The 21862-nt window shown below is 37.0% G+C and overlaps 1 protein-coding gene across 1 annotated transcript in view; it reads left to right on the forward strand.

Moving 5' to 3' along the window:
* The window catches only part of RELN (reelin), a 511483-nt gene that overhangs the window by 267982 nt on the left and 221639 nt on the right, over positions 1 to 21862 (forward strand). The window contains exons 9-10 of the mRNA XM_056118569.1: positions 14759 to 14855; positions 18572 to 18812. Of these exons, the coding sequence (XP_055974544.1) occupies positions 14759 to 14855; positions 18572 to 18812 (338 nt within the window). The remainder of the gene's footprint in view (positions 1 to 14758; positions 14856 to 18571; positions 18813 to 21862) is intronic.

Here is a 21862-nt window from a genome sequence, read left to right on the forward strand (position 1 = left end):
TATTCTCTTCTCTCTCTCTCTCTCTCTCTCTCTCTATATATATATATATATATATATATATTTATATATATGTATATATATACACATACATACACTCATATATACATGCATATATGTATATATGTGTGTATATATATGCGTATATATAAATAAAATTCACTCTCCCTCCCTTCCACATAATTTTCAAATAAAATCTGTTATACTTCAAAAAATTACTATTACAATGAAATATACAGATACCCGAAAAAAAGAATTGTTTACTTAGAGTATGCTATTTTCCAGGGGGCCAGAATAATAGTACACCCGGTAAGGTGTTTGCCTTGCATGCAGCTGACCGGGTTTTGATCCTGGACACCCCATGTTGTCCCCAGTCCCACTATGAGTGATCCTTGAGTGCAGAAACGGGTAATCCCTAGGTGTGGCCCCAAAACAAAACAAAAAAAAAGAATATGCTATTTGCCAACATCTGCACAAAATTGAATAAAATACATTCATTTCCTTAAGAAAAGAGGTAAAGAAATCTCATCTGTATTTCTGATTTGTCATTTTAAAAGGCCTGAACTCTGTAGTTATCTGATTATTTGTTTTTAAAATGAACTCATTCTCCTTGGCAAAAGGAACTACATGCCATAGAAATCCCTTTTCATGATAACTGATATATGTTCACTCCAGATGAGAGGATCTTTAGTTGTCTTATCAGTAATTTTGTGTGTTGTGCCAGTGATCATCCCATGTTTTCACATGTGTCTCCATCCATGCTTTCTTTATTATTACTTGTTTGCTTTAGTTTTTCCCTTCCAAGTGCTAAGTACTTTGAAACAAGTAAAACCTAAGATTACAGAACAATTCTCTATACCTAATTCTTTTCCTGAAATGTCTGGCTTTATTTTTTTCCTTTGGTTTTGGTTTTGATCCACACTTGGTGGTGCTCAGGATTCACTCTTGGCTCTGTGCTTAGAGATCACTCTTGGCTCTGTGCTTAGAGATCACTCTTGGCTCTGTGCTCAGATGTCACTCTTGGCTCTGTGCTCAGACATCACTCCTGGCAGTGCTCAAAGAACATATGTTTTGCCTGTGATCGAAGCCCTTGTCAGCTGCTGCAAGGCAAGTGCTTTTACCCCTGTAATCTCTTTGGCCCTTGGGTCTGGTTTTAATTTGGGGTTAGGGAGTGGGGTTACTGCTTCTGCTTTAAGATAGAAAAGTGACAGCAGCGTCCTCTCCCAACAACACGTTCTGTTTTCCTCCTCTGTGCTAAAGAAGGTTAAACCAAGTTGGCAATAAAATTTCTCATGTCATTCTACCCCTCCACCACTAAACCCAAGCAAGTTCCTTCTTTGAATATAATATACCAAAAGAAGTATAATGTACTTTTATTATACATATGAAAGTTTATTTATATTATATATATTTATTATATAGTTATATTGTATACTTTTATTATACATAATTATATATCATATATATGTATGTGCATAAGTATATACAAAAAGTATGTTATATATGTTTAAGTAGATTTGAGTATATTTAAACAGAACAATACATTTCTGTCATATTTCAAGCTCACCTGAAAAACAGGCTACCAGCTTCACTTGGTCCAGAGAATGAGGCCAAGCCCGGATGCTGATCAGCCACACTTTGTACCTAGTTGCAATTCCTTCTTCCCTGTGGCCCTGATTTCATCATGGATGATGTAGAACATGGTTTCACCTGGGAAAACTTCAGTCATGACCACCTTTTTCTCTAGTTCATGTGAGACCTAAACCCCCTTCATGTGGTGTTTGGTACCTCGTTCACTTGGAAGAACCCCGAACATGGTCCTGGCTGCCTTCTCCTGCTCATGGTTCACTGCAGCCTGTGCAGCTGGGCATTTTGGCTTCGAAGAGAAGAGTGATAGTCACATCACACAGGGACTTCATTTGACACCTGTCATCATCATCTCTTCATTTGACCTTTTCACAATGCTTTCTACTAGGATATACTAGAAGGATATTCTGTCACTCACCTCATGAATGAATCCATTTGTTTCCCTTAGTACTTGACCCTCACAACTCTGAAAGACAATGATAAAGTCTTTTGGAGTTTTAGGATCACTATCAAACTGAAGAAGCACTCGTGTCTTTCATAGGCACACTGTCAGCTTCAGAACAGTTTCTTTTTTCTTGTGTGGTGACTAATGTCAGCTACTCTTTGAATTGATGTCACGTATTCAATAGTTTGTGGTCATTGTCCTTGACTCTAGATGCTGAAGGTGTCAGAACAATGGACCGTAGGTGTGTTCCTGGAAGTTCTAGTCATTCTAGGAGAATGACTGTACTATAATGTAGAATTGACCTGTGTAAGCATGTAGGCATATCACAGCAGACCAGATTAACACATCCCCAACTCAACCTTCCCATAGCTGGATACCTTAAAAGAGCCATAGGAATGTTATCCCCATCTGACAAGGGGGAACAGAGCAAGAAAGCAGTCAGGATAGAGCCAGCAGTCTTATTATTGTAAATGTTTATTTTTGTGATTGAGGTACTGTGATTTACAGTACTGTTCCATTTACAGTACTGTTCCATCGCACACCACATCCCTCACCAGTGTGCTCACTTACCCCCAGAATCCCAGCGTCCCTCCATTTCAACACTCACTCCCCTCTTCCACCACATACACATACACAAACTCAGTTGTGTGGATCAGTTTTCTCATTGTGTTTCCTGTGGGTGTTGTTGATGCCTTGTAGAGAGAGCAGTCTTAACCAGCTTCAGAAGGCATGAGATATTATTGTGTGACTGTCTTGCTAGAGCAACTCCCAGAGCTGTGAAGTCACTCACAGAAGCAAAGGACCATAGAAATGATGCATTCTCAGTGTCACTGTAAATCTATTTCTTTCTGTCCTGTCTACTATCTCACTGAAGTGATTGAAGTGAGCATTGCCATTATATATACTGATGCCTAGGTGTTCACATTCTGATAATAAACCTACAGCTCTTCCAGTGTTTCTTTATTTTTTTAATGTATAGTCTCCAGTTTGCTTCACCTTTCCCTTCCAAATACCAAACTCATCCGATTATCTTTCTTTACTAATTTATTTTCTCTCCTTCCTTCTTTTGGTTGTTGTGGTAACACAAGGCGGGGAGGGGTGCACCATTGGTGTCTCACACGTAGCCATGGGAATCTGAAGGGTCTTTGAAAAGGTGTTCACAGGGAGCTGCTGCATTTAGTGGTTGTACTCACCCACCTTTCCCTTTTAGTGCTCTGCAGTGATCGCGGTGCTGCCCACACACCCCCTGCTCATAGTCCTAACTGTGGTGCTCCAACATGTGCCAGTGCACGGCTTGCTAGGGGCCTCTGGTTGAGGTGCTTGCACATGACTGCCAGCAAAGATCACAGTGTAATTCACTCTCTCTGTCACTGTCGGTCGCAAGCAGCAGCAGCATCTCCCATTGTGTGGGTAAACCTATTCCCACCCTCTCCTTATGGTGGAGACACCATAAGAAACTATCTCATTTATGGCAAAGTGATTTTCTCAGAAACAGATTACAAAACTGTTACGGCATGCATTACTTCAAGTGTGGATTACACTGCAATCTTAAATTTAATGTTAATTTCAATATTATATTAGGTTAATACTCTCCTCATAATTAAAACGATCTGAGGGAAATGTTAGGATATTACATTTTATAATGCAAATCATTTTAAGACTCTTTTGAGATCTTGAGGTAAGGCAGACCTTGCCTTTCTACAAATTGAAGGCAGGGGAGACTTCTAGTGATTCTTGATCAACCAGGCCATCAATTCTATGTGACATTGCTGTACTGCTCAGGTTCTCTGACCCACGGATTTTTCCAGCCATCCTGGTGGTGCTTAGGGGACTCCAGAGCCATACCTGGAACTTTACCAGGGGCTTCCAGAGCTCTAACTGCAATGCTCGGGAAATTATATGCATTGAACCATGTCAGCTGCATGCAAGACCTGTGCCTTAACGTGTGTACTATCATACCAACCCTACAGATTTTTCAAAAAATTTGTGGAGCCATACATGGGACTTCAAGGGGTATAAAGGGTACGTTGCAGCAATCAGACCCAGGATCTTGCATATACAGGCCAGGTGCTCTAACACTTATGCCTTATCTCCAGACCCCTGTAGATTTTTTAAGATAACTTATTTATGTTTGTTTGTTTGTTTGTTTGGGAGCTATATTCAGCATTGTTCAGGGTTTAATCCTAGCTCTGTGCTCAGGGATCACTCAGCTGTGCTTGGGTGACCATATATAGCACTAGGCAAGCACCTTACCTGCTCTACTGTCTCTCTAGCAGCTCCTGTAGATTTTTTTTTGCTTTTTTGGGTTACACCTGGCAATGCTCAGGGGTTACTCCTGGCTTTTAACTTCAGGAATCACTCCTGGAGGTGCTCGGAGGACCATAAGGGATGCTGGGAATCGAACCCAAGTGGGTCATGTGCAAGGCAAAAGCCCTACCCACTGTGCTATTGCTCCAGCCCCAGCTCCTGTAGATTTTTTAAAAGCAAATGTTTATTAAGGAAATTATTTTGGAAAAGGGTTAATTTTTCCTTTTTTGTGTTTGGTGTTTTCCTTTTTTGTTTTTGGTGTTTTGTTTTTATGTTTTATGTTTGGTCTGAGAGCCTGGTCGGAAGATTATCCCATTGGTTTGGGTGAGAGATAATCTAAGAAGGCAGTATCAAACATAAAGGAAAGGTACAGAATTAATAAATATGGAGGAGGAGAAGCCATGGATTTAGGTGACTAACTACAGAAGTAGGGTAAGGAGAGGAATAGTCTGGAGAGTAATATTTCTTTTTGGCACAATTTTATTGTGATCCTTTTCTATGGTAACGCCTCACAGTATCACAGTATCAAGGCCAGAAGTGGTTCAGTCCTTTATAGACTTTCCTCTCTTTGTTCCATCAAAGTCATTTTGGCCAAAATTCATGAGGAGGACTACAAAGAAGCATAGAATGCTCCAGCATGTTCTGACCATGTGAAAATGCAGCACTGTTTTTTAAGTGTTCTTTATGTTCTAAAAGCAGTATAGTAACATTCTTAGAAGCCGGTTTACTGATCTGCCCAATTCTGAATCACACTTGGACTATGAATAAATTTCTTAACTTCCTTTTACTTCAGTCCTTACTTGTATGTGTCTGTAGAGGTATCTAACTGGCTAGTCATAGCTGTAATTGATCTCTTCAGTTACTGGAATTCTCTTTTCTTTATAGGTGCTATTAAAACTCTTCTCTGTTTTCTTTGGATGCTAAGAACTGCAAAATCAATGATTCAGTTAAACTCTTAACAGTTGTATAGACCTTGGGAAATGTATCTTCCCACTTGTTTTGCAATCCTACACAGAGTTCCTTCTTTTTCTTACCCAATAAGCTCTTCTCTTTCCACCTGAGACCGTTTCAGGTGATAAAACAAACAGACAAATTATTTAAGTCTGTTTCAATACCTCATTGAATATATAGCATTTCCACTAAAGAATCTGAAAATGGCCCAAAGTAAAAGAAGCTCTGGAGAGTAAAATGTATTATAGTACATTCTTTGATAAGCAGTAAATTTCATTTTATAGTTATCCCATGAACAAATATGATCAGATAGTTACTTCTTTTTTTAGAATAAATCACAGCAGGAAATGAGACCCCAAAATGTTGAATCAATGGAAATTCTATTAAATAACATGGTCCAATTAGGTTTCCTCAGCAATTTTATTCATTAAACTCCTTGATTTTCATAGTTCTATAAAGTGGTTGCTGTTATTATTCACATGTTACTGATGTAGAGGCACAGAAAAGGTATGTAGCTTTCCTAAGGCCATGTACAGCTAAGAATTGTAAAAGAACAGATTCTGCCTGCACTACACTCTCCCCTGCTCACATTCTCTCTGGAAAATACCAATATCAGGTGTAAAAAAACTATGCACGCAGAAGGTTGTGTGTTCGCGGGCTCTCTGGATGGCTCTATCTCATCGCCCATGTTCGGTGCCCTAGAGCCGCTGTGTGTGTGGCCTGGATCGGACGGCTGTTGGCCAAGGGCAAACAAAGGAAGAGATGAGGGCCAGGCCGGTTCATCTTTGTAGTAGTTTATTACAAGGAAGTTTATCCCATAAAAGAAATTTATGTTATGGAGGACCTAGTTTCTCTCAAGCACAAGTTCCCCTTGCTAGTCTCTCCGTGGTCCATCTTTCAGCCCCTCTCTCATTCGCCAGCTCCCTTCTAGTCTGGGCTGACTCTCCACCCAGTCAGGTAGCCAAATCAACATAAGAAAGCCCTTCCTGACTGCTCAAGGGCAAGATATTTCTTAAGGTGTTTTTCTCTTTTCCTCAGTCCAATAAACTATCAACTATTCCTGAGGTTTTGCAGGAAGGACAGGACAGTGTTATCCTACAATCAGGGAGAACTACACTCTTAAAAAGTGAAGTCAAGTTTTGAGAAATCTTTCTACTGTTTTCCGTAATGTCCAACCTAAAGGACAAGCCCACCAACAGTGTATGACGGTTCATTTTTTCACTGCATCTCCACCAACATCCCTCCAAAACTGGTTTTTCCAGTTCTTTTATTTAATATATACTATTCTCATTGGTGTCAAATAAATATCTCATTATTTTATTGGTTTTCATTTGCCTGATAATAAGTGACAATAATTCTTATATGTCTGTTGGACATTCGATGCTGGCCTTAAAGAAATTTCTGTTCATCTCCTCTCCCCCCCAGGGCTGGAGCGATAGCACAGCAGCAGGGTGTTTGCCCAGCCGAGCCAGGTTTGAATCTCCCCCCCCCCCAAGTCTCAGGGGAAGCCCGGCAAGCTACCGAGAGTACCTAGAGTATCTTGCCCGCACGGCAAAGCCTGGCAAGCTACCCGTGATGTATTCAATATGCCAAACACAGTAACAAGAAGTCTCACAATGGAGTCATTACTGGGCTTGCTCGAGCAAATCAATGAACAATGGGAGGACAGTGCTACAGTGCTCCTCTCCCAATTTTATGATGGAATTATTGCTCTTTTTGTCATTGAGATTTGTAAAGGCTTTATATAAATTAGTCCTTTATCTGATGTATTGTGTACCAAAAAATGTAAGAATGGAATTCCTATATAACCTAGCAATTCTTGACATCCATCCCAAACACAAAAATATTCATTTTAAAAGATACATACACACCTATGTTCAGTGAAGAGGTTAGTACAATAGGCTGGGTATGGATAAAGAAGTTGTTGTATGTGTGCATAATGAAATAATCATGCACCTGTAATAAAAAGACTATATCATGTAGTTTGCTGCAATGTGGATTGAACTGAAGGGTAACATGTTAAGTGAAATAAGTCAGATGCAAAAGAACAATGGCCAGATATTCTCACTCTTCCCTGGAATGTAGAACAACAAAAATAAGGGAATAATATCAAACAATGACAAACCCTTGCCATTGGATTATAAAATTTGTCAATAAGCAGTGGGGAGATTGGGGCTGGGGGATTGTGGGATGAAAATCTTAGCAGACATGAACTGGTGGAGGTTTTTTGATACTTTAGTGGAAGTGAGTTCAGTGACCTTTTATATCAATGCAACATATAAACATTTTTCATTAATCTGTAGCATTATAATTTAAAATAAAATTTTTATAAAAATTAAAAATAAAATTTTTATTTAAGTTAAAATTTCATCACTATTTTTCCAAAACATATCAGGGGTTTCCTTTAGAATTATATTAATCTATGTAAGTATTAAAACCAAAACAAAATAAATCAACTTAAAGGTACAAGTTAAGGGACTGTAGCTATAAAACAGTGGGTAAGGCGTTTGTCTTGCACGCGGCCAACCCGGGTTCGATTCCCAGCATCCCATATGGTCCCCTGAGCACTGCCAGGAGTAATTTCTGAGTGCAAAGCTAGGAGTAACCCCTGTGCATTGCCAGCAGTGACCCAAAAAGAAAAAAAAAGGGACAAGTTAATATCTTATTATCAAGAAGGCACTACATTTCAGAAAATTTTCTTTAGTGCACCGGAAAATGATTCCTAAGAGAAAAATAGGACCATGTGTCTTAGGAATATTCTGTGTGCCTTTTAACTATTTTGTATGACTTTGCAAATTGCTTATGTTCACTTATATTAGGCCATTACAATAAGACTTTACTAGTAAGCAGAATAATTTATCTGAATATCATTATTTGTCACATTATTCTATTTGGCTTATGGGAGAATTAAAAATTTATTATTACTGATATAATTTGTCTCTGATATTTTTATTCAAAAGAAGATTGCATTACATAATCATTGTATTCATCTTCAGACATTTTCTAATTAATTTGGGGAATCATTGACCTGTTAATTATGCAACAATACCAGAGCTAATCAGTGGTAAGGAAACATTTGGTCCAGATATTTTAAAGCTTGGTTGGCAATGTTTTTCACTTGACCCATTCAGTCAAGTGAAAGTTCTAAATTCCATCTACAGTTATCTTTCCCTTTTCTAGTAGTAACATGGCAGTAAAGACAGAGAAAAGGAGCATTAAAAATAAATCACAGCATGCTTTCTCATGAACCAAAGTTTATTGAATTTCTGTTGTGTAACCATCACTCTTCCTGGTACTAAGAAATAGGTAGTGAACAAGATAGACACAGCTTTGAAGCCTAAAGTAGATGGACAATTATCCAGCAAACAAAGAAGATAAATTTAAATACTAAAAAGCACTAACCATAGCATTAAAGCGACTGATAAGATAGAGTATGAATGAATTTGAGATGATCAGTTTTACATTGAGTGTCCAGGAAAGACTTTTTTTGAGGTGACAATATTTTTACAGGTACCTAAGAGAGAAGATAAAAATGGAATGTGGGACTGCGGGCAAAATCCTAGATGATCCTTGTTTGTTTTTAGCATCTGTGGTCCTGTTGTCTCCTAGTTGGCATGGGAAAACCAGTACTTGTAATTGACACTTGATAATGTTGATACATCCACCACTAGAGACTGTAAATAGCAGTTGAGTCCACTAGTGTGAATTTCATGAGAGATTTAAACTTGGTTATTGCCTATGATAGATGTTAATTTAATCTTTGAACAAGAGTAAAAGAGTCAGTGGTCTTAAGACAAGAGAATGGCATCCAAACAGTGTAAGGTCAGAAAGGAAAGGGACAGCAAAAGAGATGAGGCAGCCAGTGGAGCAGAGGGAAGAAACATGATGTGGAATCTAGTACAACTCATATGAAGGAGAGACTGAACTGCACAGTGATAAATTCTGCTGAAAAGTCAAGTTGCCCAACTTTGGAAAGGAGATGTGTTCACTGGGTAATGTGAACTTCCCAATGACCTGTTCAGAAAGTTTTCTTTATTTGGTGTGGAAAGGGATGGGCTTATCAGAAATGCTCAAGGCTTCTCCTGGTGGGCTCAGGGAACCATATGGGATGTAGGTTATCAACCCCATGTTTTCCCCTCACAAGTCAAAGGCCCTGTCTACCATATTATCTTTCTGAATCTGAAACACTTTCAACATGGTGCTTGAGAATAGAAGTATTATAGGGTGTGGAGGGAGAATAGAAAGTGAAAAAGTAGAGGTAATCACTAATGCTTCGAGAAGATTTGCTTTAAAGGGTATTTAAATGTGATTATGAGCATATAGTGGAGATATGAAGACAAGAAAAATATTAATATGGAACATGCTTTGTTGATGTTCATACCATAATAGGAATGATTTAAGAATGATTTAAGGAAATCATTGGAGAAGTTGATGCAGAGGAAACAAATGAAAATCTTATAGAGAGAGAAAACAGGAAAGAAGAGAATGAAAATCTTAGAGAAGACAGACCGTAGGAGGGTTACCATTGATAGAACAGAACTCTTGATCCATTATAATAGGAGGAAGACAGAAAATCCTTTCTATGTACTGAGAATATGATACATGTGGATTTGTGACCAAAGGATTAGGGCACTGCTGTTTTTGATAGCTGTCTGTATTGGAATGATAATAAGAATGAAATGACAGTATTCCTTTAACACATGTCTCACTTGCTTGTCTTTTGCTTGACTGTTTACTTGCTTTTCCCACCTCTTATTCTCTCTTGAAACATAGTCATTTCCTTCTCTCCTTCGCCCCCGCATGTTTCTAAGTAAGTTTCATTCACTAAAAACTATGTTGTGTCACTGAACAAAAAAAGAATGAAATTGCATAAGATTTCATGTTAAATTCTTATAAAACCCATAATTTTCATACTTACTCATTCAAAGCAAGTGTTCATTTACGTAGCACTGTAGCACTGTCCTCCCATTGTTCATCTATTTGCTCGAGTGGGCACCAGTAACATCTCTATTGTGAGACTTGTTGTTACTGTTTTTGGCATATCGAATATGCCATGGGGAACTTGTCCGGCTCTGCCATGTGGGTGGAATACTCTTGGTAGCTTGCCAGGCTCTCCGAGAGAGATGGAGGAATCGAACCCAGGTCAGCTGCATGCAAGGCAGACGCCTTACCGGCTGTGCTATCACTCCAGCCCCAATTGGGGTTGGAACAATTTACTAAAACAGCACAAATTCATAGGTACAATTTCAAATAGCATCAATTTAAAGACTGAAGAGATGGCAGTACAGGAGGTAGGGTATTTCCCTTGCACGTGACTGACCCTAGTTTGAATTCCCAGTATCACATATGGTTTTTTGAGCACTGCCATGAGTAAGGCCTGAGCATCACAAAGAGTGACCCCCATGCAAACAAAAACAAACAATTCAAGATATCAATAATATGTTGCTTTGTTTCATGATCTTTTTAGGCATTATGTAGAAAATTTAAAGAAAGTTGGCTGATATTGCACTAGATATGTCTTAAACTATAAGACAAACTGCAAAATAACAGCAGGCCAGAAATGTGGTAGAGCACATGCCTTGCCTGTAAGAGGCCCAGGATTTTATTCCAAGCCACTATAGATTGGCCTCCACTGCCACAACAGACATAGCAACAAAACTTTCATCATTATATACTATTTGCTCGAGCGGGCCCAGTAACGTCTCCATTGGAGACTTTGTTGTTACTGTGTCTGGCATATCGAATACTCTCGGTAGCTTGCCGGGCTCTCCGAGAGGGGCGGAGGAATCGAACTCGGGTCAGCCATGTTGGCCGCTTGTAAGGCGAACGCCCTACCCGCTGTGCTATCGCTCCAGCCCTATTATATACTATTGAATTAGCTAAATATTCAAAAAATGTCAATGGCAGTGTAAAAACTATAATTTATCATTTATCAATATATCCAGAAATTTAATGTAGAGAATTAATCTTTTTCAACCAGTGAAACAACATCAGTGAGAAATCTTTGATGCAAATTATCCCGTCTTCCCCCAAACTCTAGCTATTGTAATAGCCTTTGTGGGTGGAGCTCTGCATAGGAAGCAGATTTCTTCACCTACTAAATTGGGATCCTCAGTAAATTCTGGAAGTTCATTAATTTTATTTATGAATAGCAAACGTTATGAATCCTTAATCACTTGTTGTCTGTACTCTTATTTTGAATAAAAATGAAACTATATAGACCTTCTTCATTGACCTGTGAAAACCAACAAAAGTGTTTGAATTGTGAGAGTAGTTTAAGTTCATCAGTGGCTCTCTAACAGTAATTTAGGAGTTGTGGTTCTCCCTTTTGTAAGATTTGAAAACAATTCTTTCAAATCTTACAAAATTTATACCTTACAGTGAAGGATTGCTACTGAAGGAGAAAATGGATATGTAAATTAGAGATTTTGCATTTGGCATTTGGGTTTGTCTTCTGCTTTTAACTTTTCACTTTGATAATTAATGATCTTTCATTTAAGAATGGCGAGAATGTGCACTGCCAGGAGTGATTCCTGAGTGCAGAACCAGGAGTAAGTAACCCCTGAGTATTATTGCTGAGTGTGTCCCAAAAAGCAGCAACAACAACAATAAAAAAAAAATGCGGAGGAATGAAATGTACCCTTTGCTGGGAACCTGCCTGTACTGTCTCTTCATTGCACAAAGGTGCTTAAGGTGTATGGTTGATCTGCACCACAGCATCTAGGAGCTGTGAATTAGGCTCTTGAGTACATAGACCATGATATATTCTTTCCTCCTCTCATTCCAGAGAGACTAATCTTACTCTGCTGACTGAAGTCTATGTTCCAATAGGGTTGCAGTTCAGACAGGCTTAATGAAAGAACCGTTTCACCCAGAATTTGTGGAAGTTATTCTCAGGGTGGGAGGGAGAAATCATTTGTTCACAGGACTGCACTGTTTAGATGCAAGTGGATTCCAAGTGAGATAGCTACTCTGACCGGAAGGCATATTTATGGTTATCATTTGTCCTTTCATTTTTTAGGCATTTACTTTATAGAACTGCTTTAAGTACTTGTGTGTGAAAAACAGAGGGAGCACATCAATGCCATTTAAATTATTCAGGCACATTTAAACTTACTTTTGAAATAAACTGATTCACTGCCATACATCATTCTCGTTTGTGTGGAAGTTCATGCCACATAATCCTGGCTATTTCCATATCCACCCCCACACTTTGCTATTTATTTTAAGAAGCTGCTTATGAAATGTAGAATTTATCAGTGATCAAATATCATGAGGTAGGTCTACTTCTGAGGTCATGGTTGCTGAGTAGTTTTCCTTTGAAAACTGTTTCTCTCACCTATATTTTGACTATGAGAATAAATCTATGAAAACTGTTGTTTGGCCTTATAGCACATTGCCAGCTTTGGCAGTGGCAGACTAGCTGGTATTGTACTGAACACCACAGAAATGAAATTAAGTGGGTCTGTTGAAAGCTTGGAACTCCTGAGTACTACAAATGTAAAAACCATCAACAGATGCCATTTGTTGAAATGAAGGCTCCTCTAGCAGATGTGTGAAAGTTAAACATAAAATGCTCTATTTCTTTTTCTTTTGGTTCATTTGTTTTTAATATTGTATAAAATCTCTCAGTTACAAGAAATTTTGGCATATGTTTTATGGCTATTCTGGGCATTGGGAGAACTTTGGAATTATAGACACACTATGATTTATTATATGAATTCTTTAAGCATGTGTAAATAAATCCTTAAAAACATATTAAAAGTTTCTTTGATCTTCATATTTCAAAACCGAAACATAATAGTGATAAACAGTCACCGAATAGTCACAATGGAACATGAATTCTCTTTTAAGTCTTTAATATTTTTAAACGATAATAGAATAGTATCAGTCATATCTCTAGTCATTCTAATTAATTTAGAACTTGAACTTTTTGTGTAATGCTTTAGTTTTTCACACGTTGTCTCATCATTTAAATAGCACACACACACACACACACACACACACACACACACGGAGAATGGGATTTTTGTTCCTCATTCAATTCAGTGACTTGCATGCCATTTAAGGCAGTGCTTTCAAAGTGGCCAGTACTAACTCTGGAGGCACTGACCACTCCAGGGACAGAAGCAATTAATGCAACTGGGGACCAGAGGTGGGACAGGTGCGGGAGGGCACACTGCTTTCTGTTTGTTCATAAAGAAGGTAGGTTTTAAAACAACAGATTTTTAAGAATACACTTAAAAATAAGGAGAAAAAAAGACAGTAAAAGGAAGATAGAGTTCTAGGAGAGTGCTGAGTAATTTTTTTCTCTAAAGCATCAGTAGGCAAAATAAGCATGGAACTTCTGACTGCAGTCATTATTGATTGCTAATAATTTGAGTTATAATGGCAATATTAAGTTTTATATTTAGCTCTTTTAACATAAAACTGCATATTTTATACTTCAATTTACTGGTTTATATATCTAAAGAAATATAAAGTTCACACTTTTTACCTTTTTGCTCTAATGACTAGAATTACTAAATGATATTAACCAGAATGAGTCATAAGCAGTTTCAGCATAGTTGGAAGAATTGAAAAACAATTAGATAAGTATCTCAGTGGTTAGAAAATTACTGAAATGTTTATTAGGAGGATAGTAGATAATTTTACCTTTTTTAAAAAAATTATTATTGAATCACTGTAAGATAGATCTTTACAAAGCTGTTTATGATTAGGATTCAGCTGTACAGAGTTCCAACACCCATCCCTCAACCAGTGTACGTCTCTCAGCGCCAGTGTCCCATTACCTCCCCCACCCTACCTCTAGTCTGCCTCTCTGGCAGGCACGGTCTCTGTCGTCTCTGTCTCTATCTCTGTCTCTCTGTCTCTCTGTCTCTCTGTCTCTCTGTCTCTCTCTCTCTCTCTCTCTCACCCCACCCCCTCTTTTGGGCATTGTGGTTTGCAATACAGATACTAAAAGGTTATCCAGTTTATTCCTTTACCTACTTTTAACACTCAGTTCTTGTCATTTGCAGCTATCATTGTCATCCTGGTCCTTCTTCTATCTTACCCACCCTCTGTCCTGCACTGCACACACTTGTGGAAGAGTATCATGCTGGGTGAAATGAGTCAGAAAGAGAGGGACAGATATAAAATGATTGCTTTTATTTGTGGTATATAAAAAATATATGTAGTAGAAGACATATCCATGGCCAGGTAAAAAAAGGGTCTAGGAGGACTGTTGAATGGTTGGAAATTTTACCTTTTAAAAAAATTATTTATTTTTTTAATAAATCGCTGTGAGATACAGTTACAGACTTACAAACTTTTGTGATTACGCCTTAATCATACAATGATTGAATATCGTCCCTCTACCAGTGCCCATTCTCTATCACCAGTGTTCCCAGTATCCCTCCCACCACCCCCACCCCTTCCCATAATTTTTACCTTTTTTAACACTGAAATTTTTGTTACTGTTATTTGCAGGTTCAGGCTCATGTCGCTTTAGTTACTCAGATCCCAACATCATTGTTTCATATGCCAAGAATAATACTGGAGACTGGATTCAGCTTGAAAATCTCAGGTTTGTAATCACTTAAAGTATTTTCTCAAATTCTGATGCAAGTTGGTTTTTTTTTCCCTGTTTGCCTTCATTATAACAGACTTTATCCTCATGGTTAAAAGTCATCTAGTTGTAATTAGTTTGAATTTCATAAATTCACCTGTTCTTCTTGAAGAAGATATAATTAGGTGACATTTTCCACTCACAAAATTATTTTGTCAGTAATAACAAACTTTTTGTTTTGTTAAAAGAATATTTGGAGTCAAAATCTTAATGATGACATTCTTCACAAAATCTTATCACTAGGTGGCTGGGCTCTGGCTTGGTTTAAATCTTAGGAATATATCAGGTTACCAACTAAATTCTTTCCACTCTGTGCTGTTAATGAGTTCATGAGCTCTGCATCTTTTACATCTTATCTCTACTTCTAATATTTCCCCTCTTTCACAGATTCTGTTATCATAATTGTGGCTCTGCTTGTAATCGTTTGTTCTTTTCCCTTTATTTTGAAACTGATGCTTGAAGAAGTGCAAGTTAAAAAAGGAAATTGGAGCTCAGTTTTGAGAATTGTCCATACTGTTTTCCAAAAGGGCTGAACCAGTTGGCAATCCCGGAGAGGCAAAAAAGTATAGTCAAAATGACATCGGCACTTGTATGTTTATTGTCCCACTGTTAATAATAGCCAAAATCTGGAAAAAACCTGAGTGCCCAAGAACAGATTACTGGTTAAAGAAACTTTGGTACATCTACACAATGGAATACTATGCAACTGTTAGAAAAGATGAAGTCATGAAATTTGCATATAAGTGGTTCTACATGGAAAGTATCATGCTAAGTGAAATGAGTCAGAAAGAGAGGGACACACATAGAAAAACCACTCATCTGGGGAATATAAAGTAACAGAATGGGAGACAAACACCCAAGAATAGTTGAGATAAGTACCATGAGGTCTGCTCCACGGCTTAGAAGTCGGCAGCATATGCTTGAGGAAAAGGCAGCTCAGATAGAGAAGGGAACACCAAGTAAAGGGTGTTTGGAGGATTCGCCCAGAATGCAAGATGTGTGCTGAAAGTAGACTATAGACCAAACATGATGGCCACTCAATACCTCTATTGCAAACCACAACACCCTAAAGGAAAGAGAACAAAAGGGAATGCCCTGCCTCAGGGGTAGGGTGGGGTGGGGGGAGTAAGGGGGGTGGTGGGAGGGCTACTGGGTTCATTGGTGGTGGAGAATGGGCATTAGTGGAGGGATGGGTATTCGATCATTGTATAACTGAAAACCAAGCACGAAAGTTTGTAAGTCTACAAAAAAAAAATTAAAAAGAAATTGTGATTTAAAAAAAAAAAGGAAATTGGTTAAGTAAGCAAAACTCTTTGATTCACTACCTATACTTCATTCAGTTTTGAAACTGAATTTAAAATGGATGCTTATTTTCAGGCATTGTACAATAGAAAAGAGAAGAAATACCTTAAAATTTTATGAAGTTGTTATTCTTATTGATTTGTTATAAATCAGCTTAACCCACATATAGTATTTTCTATCCATTTTTGTGATACTTTTCTATATTATTTTTTCCATATTGAAAGAATTGTGATTTATTTAAGTGAAAAAAAATATTACGTTTCCAGCTTTTGAAAACCAACTATCCAAAGTTTCGGTAGTATTCAAAATGTCAGTCAAAAAATCACTGGGCAAAATTGTTCTAACTCATGGAATCTAATACATTGTCTGCCTCAGTGGAGGATAACATGTAATTTATAGACTTCTGGTATACTCCAGCCTCTGACATACTATGCCAGTTCTATAATGGCATTTCCCATTCATTTAAATTTCTAGTTGTTAATATAAAAGTATATTCATATTAAGTAATTATAAATATAAATGGCCATAAAAATAAGCAAGCAACGCAATATTGAAAAAATATACTCATACATTTATTTTCCCCTAAGAATTATATAGCATGGTTTAGGTTAAGTTATAGTTGCTCTTTCTTGCTGGGAAACAAAGCTGCATGATTTTGATATGGCAAACACTTTCTACGTGTATTTGCATAGCATAAAAAACATGTAATTCAGTAATTATCTTGATTGAAGGGGAGGAGTGGGAGATTTGGGGCCCTACCCAGTGATACTTAGGGCTTACTCCTGGCTCTGTGCTAGAGATTACACCTGGCAGACTCAGGGAATAATATGGGGTGCCAGGGGTCAAACCCAGATCAGTTAGGCAAATGCTCTATACCACTGTACTATCACTCCAGCCCCTACATGGAATTTTTTTAACTAAATCAGGCTTTCACTCTTAAGCCATGGAACAACTTTCATTCATTTATGCTTACTATTAGTGATCAGTGTGAACTTAATTTTAATTCCTTCTTAAAACTAAAATATATTATTTTTGTTGCCTTAAAATCTTTTTGAAACTGAAAACATAATCATCATAACATATTTTAAAAGAAAAGGCCCACTGACTACCCCCAAAGGTAAAGTACACCATCTATAACCTACACTGACACTTCTACGAATATGTATGTGCTTCATCTGATGAATAAGAACTATGTCTTTTCCCTAGATCTTTCAAAACTGATTTATAGTCAGCCAAGAGTACTACTATTTTGCATTTTAGTGCCACTTTTAATCTTGCCTACAGCAATCATTTTTGCTATAGCAGGTTTCTACTTAGAATAAAATTTTAATAAAATATTTATTATATAATAGAAAGGGTTTAAATTCTGAAAGATGAAATATAAGTCATATTATTGTGCTATATTTTTAAAGATTGATAAAAATGAATTCTTAATAAAAAATAAAAAATAATTCTTAATGAGCATATTGAACTCGCATAACAAATATCACATTTGTGTAGACTAAACAATAAGAATGTATCTGATTACTAGAAATAAAAATAACTATTATGGGGCTGGAGCAATAGCACAGTGAGTAGAGTATTTGCCTTGTATGCGGCCAACCCCTGTTCAGTTCCCAGCATCCCATATGGTCCCCTGAGCACCACCAGGAGTAATTCCTGAGTGCAGAGCCAGGAGTAACCCCTGTGCATTGCTGGGTGTGACCCCCCCAAAAAAACCTATTATGTAAAGACTAATTATGGAACCTAGCATACAGTAGCATGGCAGAGCCTGGCAAGCTACCTGTGGCATATTCTATATGCCAAAAACAGTAATAATAACGGGCCTCATTCCCCTGATCCTGAAAGAGCCCCCAGTACGCCATTGGGCTACTCTATCACCTGACAGGGACAAATGGAGTCATTACTCGTGCCCGCTTGAACAAATCGATGATCAACGGGATGACAAGTGACAACATACAGTAATTTTTAATTGAAGAAAAAATTAAGAAAAGGGTCAGCAGTAAAAATAAAAATTGTCTAGTTTTTCTTTCTTTGTTTTTAAGTAAGCTGACTAGTTCTCTCCTGTATTCCCAGATCCTTAATATCCTTTGATTTCTTTATAGGGGCCGTTGCATATGCACCATTCCTCTTGTAAAGTTCTCATAAAAGAAAAACTCTTGAAGGCATTAAATATTTAAACTTCAATCAGTGTAAACATCTTAATAAACTGCACACATTAAATAATATTTATCAATATGAGATTATATTTGTTAATGAAACTATAATTTTAAAAATGAAGTTGATTTATAACAAAGAAAAAGTGGGCATTATTGAACTTTATTGCAGTATCAATTATACTTTACCCATTCCTATCTCACCCTATATTCCAGAGCCCCTTCCAATGTCAGTACAATCATCCATATCCTCTACCTCCCTGAAGATGCCAAAGGAGAGAATGTTCAGTTTCAATGGAAGCAGGAAAATCTTCGTGTAGGTGAAGTGTATGAAGCCTGCTGGGCCTTAGATAACATCCTTGTCATCAATTCAGCTCACAGACAAGTCATTTTAGAAGATAGTCTTGATCCAGTAGACACGGGCAACTGGCTTTTCTTCCCAGGAGCTACAGTAAAGGTTTGGTTTCTCTTTTTTTCCTTCTCCTCCTTCTAGAAACTAAAATTTGGTTTATCAAGTTTTACAAGGACTATTTTATAAAAATCACTAAAGAAAAAAGCAACATTCTTAATTACCTCACCCTGGCTCTTAAGAGTGGAAAATTGATAATACTAATAATTTATTTGTTCACCATTTTAACAAGGTTTTTCTAAGGATACATTGTGCCAAGTATAGGGCGGAACCATAAAAAGATAGACATGTTTCTTCACTTCACATGCTATCAAATTAGTTGGGCAATTGGACATGTCAGCATGCAAATACAAAACAGAATTGTGGTGTGCTGGGAAACTTTAAAGAGCTATGTAAGTGAAACATACAGTACAAAACCCAGACTTGAGAAATGAAGAAGTCTTTGTAGAGTAGGGCATTCATGCAGACTGGATGGTAACTTGGAGCGAGATAGGAGGAATAGTTTGTCTAGCAAACCAGAGGTCTTGGACAGTGTTTAAATATTTAACAGATTTAGAGTTGTGACTGTTATGATGAGCTCTGATGGTTAAGTCTGTATGTGGTTTGTGGCAAGAACTTAAGGGTCTTGCATGCTAATATTGAGTTTATGATCTGAAAGGGAGTCAGTGAAGAACTTTCCTTCAAGGCCAGTATTATTTGATCTTTGATCTTTGAAATATCCCTTTGAAGACTGAAGATTGAATGGATGGATAATATTGTAAAATGGATACCATAGTTTTGTGGGAGATTGTCTTATTTGAATTATGGCAAAGAAGATGAGAAATAGAAATGTGAATTTTCAGAAGGTTTTTGCTAGAAAATAGAGAAAGTTGGGGTATGATTAAGATGATGAAGGGGTGACAGGCATTGAAGACAGTTGGAGAGACAGTGATGCCACTGAAATAGAAAACATGAAGGAATACATTGGTTTGCAGGTATAGATGAGTCCACTTTGGACATACTGATCTCAGTAATCTAGAGGCAAACAAGTATAAATATTTAGTGGGTTTACGATATTTGATGAATGTGATGAATCAGATCCAAATTTGGTAGATATCAGCATTTTGATAGACAATGATCAATTTCATTTAAACTGAAATCATGGGATTGTCTACCTACAAAGTGTGTGGAATAAAAAAAAATTGTACACAAACAACATAAAAAAATGACCCTAATCCTCAGCTGAACACTCTCAAATTCTCAGGAGCCGAAAATAAGATACGAATATAGCTTAGAGAATCTTTTCTTGTTACTCTGATGCAGAAGTTGTGCTGCATGGGAATAAATTCAGAGGAAGAGAAATGAATAGAATACAAAGATCTAAGATATTCACCTCCTTGTAATAATTTATTTGAATTCTAAAATAAGTTTCCAGACAATTTAGAAAACCTCTGACACTCTCCAAAACACTAAACTCTAGACATTTGGCTTAGGTTTGATGAAATTACACTAGTAGACTGGCATTTGGATTAAACATCTATGCTTGCTGTGAGAAGGAAACAAAACTTCATAAAAATGTACTTTGACAAAAGTCTATTTAAAGAGAGTGCCTGAATTCCCTTCATATAGAAGGGCATAAGTATAGGAAAGAAACTCTATAAAGATATTCCACATCATAGTCTACTGTCACTTGGTTTGAGGATTCCTGCTATCATTGTTCAGCATTAGCAAGAAGATTCATAAACTCAGGAAACTCATGGAGACCTCAGGGCCTGGGATCCACATCTTTTCCCATGATAGTCATTTATCATTTGATCTCAGTGCCCTTTACTATATAAGTTTACTTTTTTATGCCTCATTTTGCAGATCATTATACTAATTTAATTAGCTATTTGGCTTTTTAATCATTGCACTTTGGTACTACCCAGGATAAAAATGCATGAAATGTGGTTTTGCTTCAGTGGTAATCTTTAATTAAATTACAACTTTGTGTGGAAAATACTTTTGCCTTGTGGTCCCTCTTCTTACTCATAAGATTCCCAGTACATATTTGAGATTTGTTCACTGACCTAAGCCTACTAAAAAAAAAAATCATTGTAGTAATCATTTCTATCTTTATATTTGTCTTGATTATCAGTTAGAAATTTTTCCATGATTTTTATTTTGAAAACTCAGATAAATGCAAAAATAATTTGAGACTAACTTTTATACTTATTTATATGACCACTCTTTTACTTTCTGGCTCAAATATCCAATCATGGGGTGAAACATTGCTCTTGCCAAATGATTTGTAGTCTAGGAGAAAAGTCTTTTCATTTTAAACTATATGCAAATTCTTTGCCAAATACTGTTACTTGGTATTCTCTGACATAAAAACTGAATTTTATCAAGTTGAAAGTATATCTCAGTGTTCCTGTATGTTCCTGTATGTTTTGAATATTGCTTTGCTTTGGACTTTGAATTTTGTTTGTTCAAATTTCATTATCTTTTCTCTGTTTATTAAAATTCTCCAAGATGTTTACACTTAACCAAATGTGATTTTAATTGCAGCTGAGAAAGAGTGTTCAGTTATAAAATAGTTTATTTGAGGAAAAATTTGCAAGCACAGAAGATCTTCTTTAGCATAGTAGGAATAGATAATTTTTTTTAATTGAGCACTTATTATTCTAGGCATTTACTATTGCAGGTGTGTATGTACTCACCTACACGCAGGATATTAATCATCTAATGTAAATTTGGTCCATTTACACCTATACAGAAGGTACCATATCAAACTCATTTTTATCCATGTAGAAAGAGGACCTAGAGGAATTGAGTAACTTATGCAAATTTATACTTCTCGGCAGCATCAGAGCCGGGATTCAGTTACAGGAATCTGACTTCAGATCTCTTGATCTCAGTCACCACCTGACTTTGCTCTTGCTCATGGCAAATATAGACTGACAAGTTTCCTGTGTGTCCCGTATATTTTCCCAAACCCTCTTTGTTAAAGTATTTGGAATTTTCTTTTTGCTCTCTCTTAGCTATAGGTCAAAAGACCTATGATGTTTTCTTCTTTGTTTTTAATTTCTTTATATTATTCCAGTTCTGTTCCATTTTTATCACACATCCAATTCTTC

The sequence above is a fragment of the Sorex fumeus genome, unplaced genomic scaffold (assembly GCF_029834395.1).
Source record: "Sorex fumeus unplaced genomic scaffold, SorFum_2.1 ptg000037l, whole genome shotgun sequence".
Lineage (NCBI taxonomy): Eukaryota > Metazoa > Chordata > Mammalia > Eulipotyphla > Soricidae > Sorex > Sorex fumeus.